The sequence below is a fragment of the Rhincodon typus genome, chromosome 20 (genome assembly GCF_021869965.1).
Source record: "Rhincodon typus isolate 14 chromosome 20, sRhiTyp1.1, whole genome shotgun sequence".
Lineage (NCBI taxonomy): Eukaryota > Metazoa > Chordata > Chondrichthyes > Orectolobiformes > Rhincodontidae > Rhincodon > Rhincodon typus.
Window position 1 is genome coordinate 42394843 of NC_063351.1, and position 3617 is coordinate 42398459.

Below are 3617 nucleotides of genomic sequence, written 5' to 3' on the forward strand. Positions count from 1 at the left end.
CCTGGGACTTTACTTAATTACTTAAACTTGTATTTTTTGAATATGGAATGTGCATATGTGAATATGAAATGCTCTGAATACTTTGTGAGTGATGGTAGGTGTTGAATGGGATACAGTCAGGGAAGGTTGACACGGACCATGACCGGCAAAGACTACAGAAAGCAAACAGGACTGTCATCTGGAAATAACACAATGTGGAACCTGAGGAACACAGCAGGCCAGGCAGCACCAGAGGAGCAGGAAGGCTGACGTTTCGGGTCAGGACCCTTCTTCAGAAAGTGTTGAAGTTGAAGGTCAGTTCTGAAGTTGAAACCTCTGCTATCCCATCAATATCCATTTGCCTTTGGAACAGTCCCTTTCGCCTGCGATGCCCAGCCATCAAGCGCACTTTCCTGCGGATCATGTGAAGTTCCTCTCTGTAATCCTTGTGATGCATTTGGATGTATCCCCGAGGTTCACAGAATGTCTACTTAAACAGAGAGGTGGCTTAAGATATCGCAGCATTCACAGAAAAGTGCAGTCACATTGCCAGAGCTGAACACCTGCCTTCAAATAAACTATCTCCCTCTTTGACCCCTGTTTTAATTTCTCTCCGAAATCTTAATTTGCCTATTTTTTCCAATAAAACCTTCTTTCATTCCTGGCTTCTTTCCTTTATCGATTATAGTTTCCTACTTTATCTGCCTATCCAGCTTTCCCTCCCTGTCTCTCTCTCTCTGAATCTCTGTGCAACTTTCATCTGCCAGCGCCCTTTGAGTCTCTTTTCCTATCTCCCATTCACGCTGTGCGTATTAGCATATTTCTCTCTCTCATTCTATCTCTTTCAGTCCCTCTCCATCCCATTGTCTTTCACACTGGTTCCTCACTCTCTATTTCACTCTGAGTTTCTTTCTTGGTGTCTCCAACTACCAATGTTGCATTTCCCCTAATAGGCCCTGCAACATTCATGACAGATTGGTATAAACTCAAGATATACTCTGTAATTGGAATTTCCATCAATCTTCTGACAGGACCATGTCCCATTAGGAGAAAATAAGGTTATTCCCAATTTTTCTCTCTTTCCCAGATCTGTCTCACACTTTATTGGTCTCTTTTTGTCTTCCCATGTTTCTTGCATTCCCTTTTCATTTATTGCACCGTCTCTTGCTTTCTATCTTTTATCTGCCTCCTTTTTCATCTCCCTCTCTATCATTCCCCCCCCTTTTCTCTCATATGCACTCTAGACATGATTGTAATTTACACAAAACCTTATGTTCATACAGAGTTAAAATTGGGTCCTCTATTTCTGCCACTCCCCACTGGCCCCTGCTAACTGATGACCATCCCAGATGAGTTACCGCAAACTCCTGGAAGAATTCCTTGTATCCGTTCTTTAAAATGTAAAGCTCCGGAAAGCAGAGGTTTGGATATACGTTTGCATTTCGGTCCATTCTCCTGAGACTCCGACAACTGGGAAGAACAGAAAGAAAAACAGAAAATGAATGTTGCATTGGCAACAGGATATCAATTTGATCAGGTTTTTTTTAATAACACAGCAGCCACTGGTTCAATCTCACATTTACATTTTTTTGGGTTATTTGTGATTTTTGAAATCCGATAGCACAACACATTTTAATTCTGAGTTGCCCACGTTAATTTCACGTAACCTGCTGCTTTAGTGGAAGATGGTGTGTTGTGTTTACACCTGGGATTTCTTGTTGGACTTGACTTGAATCTTCAGTGAGTCAGCTGTTTGTGAGCCCAACAACAAGAGAAAGAACATAAAAAATGGGCACTACCAACATTTTGGGGGTTACCATTGAACAGAAACTGAACCAAACCAGCAACAGATGTGCTATGGTTACTGTAGTGATTGTAACAAGGTCGGCGGGGGGACCTCTTACAATGAGTTCCTGATTGGACCAGGTTAACAGCCCCAATCAGGGAGCCCTGGCTGACAGATATAAACAGGAGTGTCAGAGGTTCTGTTCACTCTGACAGCTGGCTCTGAAGAAGCTGGATCAGTGTCAAGGACTCTTCACATGGAAATAAAGGATGACTTGGTGATGGGAGTTATTTCCACGATAAGCAGCATTCCCATTAATTTTCTTATCACCTGCACAGCCTCTGAGGCCCATGCATGGCAATGAGTTCTGAAATCGGAAGTCAATGCCATGATTGGCGTTGCCAATACCGATTGTCTTGCACGGAGTATCGGCGTGGCTGTGCGCACACGCAGCTTAAAGAAAAAAATTGGTTATAAGACTAGGTCAGAGGCTGGAATTTCTGCAGCGAGTAACTCTCCTCCTTTCTTCCCAAAATTTCTCAATCATTCACAAGGCACAAATCAGGACTGTAATGGAATACCTCTTGCCTGGATGTGTGCAGCTCCAACAACACTCACAAAACACCATCCAGGACAAAACAGCCTACTGGATTGGCAAACCATTCACCACGTTCAACATGCACTCCCTCCACCAGCAGATGCTCAGCAGGAGCCGTGTTGACCATTAATAAGATATGCTGCAGCAACAGACTAAAGCTCCTTCAACAGCAGCTTCCAAACCCCATGACCACGACCATCAACAAGGCCGAGGGCAGCAGATACATGGAAACGTTACCACCTGCAAGTTCCCTCCAAGCCACTCACCATCCCGACTTGAAAAAAATGCTGTTCCTTCAGTGCCCCAGGACAAAATTCTGGAAATCTCTCCCCAACAGCATTGTGGGTCCACCTACAGCACATGGACTACAATGGTTCAACATCACTTTCTCAAGGGTAATAAGGGATCTGCAATAAATACGCCCCATACCACAAACAAATATAAGACAAAGTACTTTTGAAATGTAGTCACTGTTTTAATGTCAGACAATTTACAAACAATTTGCTCATGGCAAGCTTTCACAATGATCAGATAATTTGTTTTTGTGATGTTGGTTAAGGAATAAATATTGGCCATAACATTGGGAATAATTCATATTGTGATTCTGAGTTGCCCACGTTAATTTCACATAATTTGCTGCTTTAGTTGAAGATGGTGCAATGTGTTTGCATCTGGGATTTCTTATTAGACTTGACTTGCATCACCAGTGACTCAGCTGTTTGTGAGCCCAACAACAGGAGAAAGAAAATAAAAAGGGGACACTACCAACATCCATAATGCTCCTCTTCCAAATGGTGCTAGGGGAGCTTTCACATCTACCTGAGGAGGCAGAAAGGAACTTGATTTATCATTAGTATCTGACAGACAGCACATCCAACAGCGCAGCACTCCCTCACTACTGCACTGGGAAATCAGCCTGGATTGTGGGCTCAGGTCTCTGGAGTGGGACTCGAACCCACAGCTTTCTGACTTGGAGGTGTGATTGCTACTCACTAATGTATAGCTGGCACATAAGGAGAGAATGGGGGTGGGAGCAGTAACCACACCCTAAATGCACGTGTGTGTGTGTGTGTATCTCTGTGTGTGTGCCTGTGTGTGTGTCTGTCTGTGTGTGTGTCTGAGTGTGGATGTGTGTGGGTGTGTGTCTGTGTCTGTGTGTGTGTGTGTGTGAGTGTCTGTGTGTGTGTGTCTGTCTGTGTGTGAGTGTCTGTGTGTGTGTGTGTCTGTGTGTGTGTGTCTGTGTGTGTGTGTGTG

At 43.8% G+C, this 3617-nt stretch overlaps 1 protein-coding gene across 1 annotated transcript in view; it reads right to left on the reverse strand.

Annotated features, from left to right (window-relative positions):
• Positions 1-271: 271 nt before the first annotated feature.
• The window catches only part of cdc25d (cell division cycle 25 homolog d), a 17813-nt gene continuing 14467 nt past the window's right edge, over positions 272-3617 (reverse strand). Inside the window, exons 7-8 of the mRNA XM_048609216.1 lie at positions 1338-1449; positions 272-466 (exon numbers count right to left, since the gene is read on the reverse strand). Coding sequence (XP_048465173.1) covers positions 272-466; positions 1338-1449 — 307 coding nt within the window. The remainder of the gene's footprint in view (positions 467-1337; positions 1450-3617) is intronic.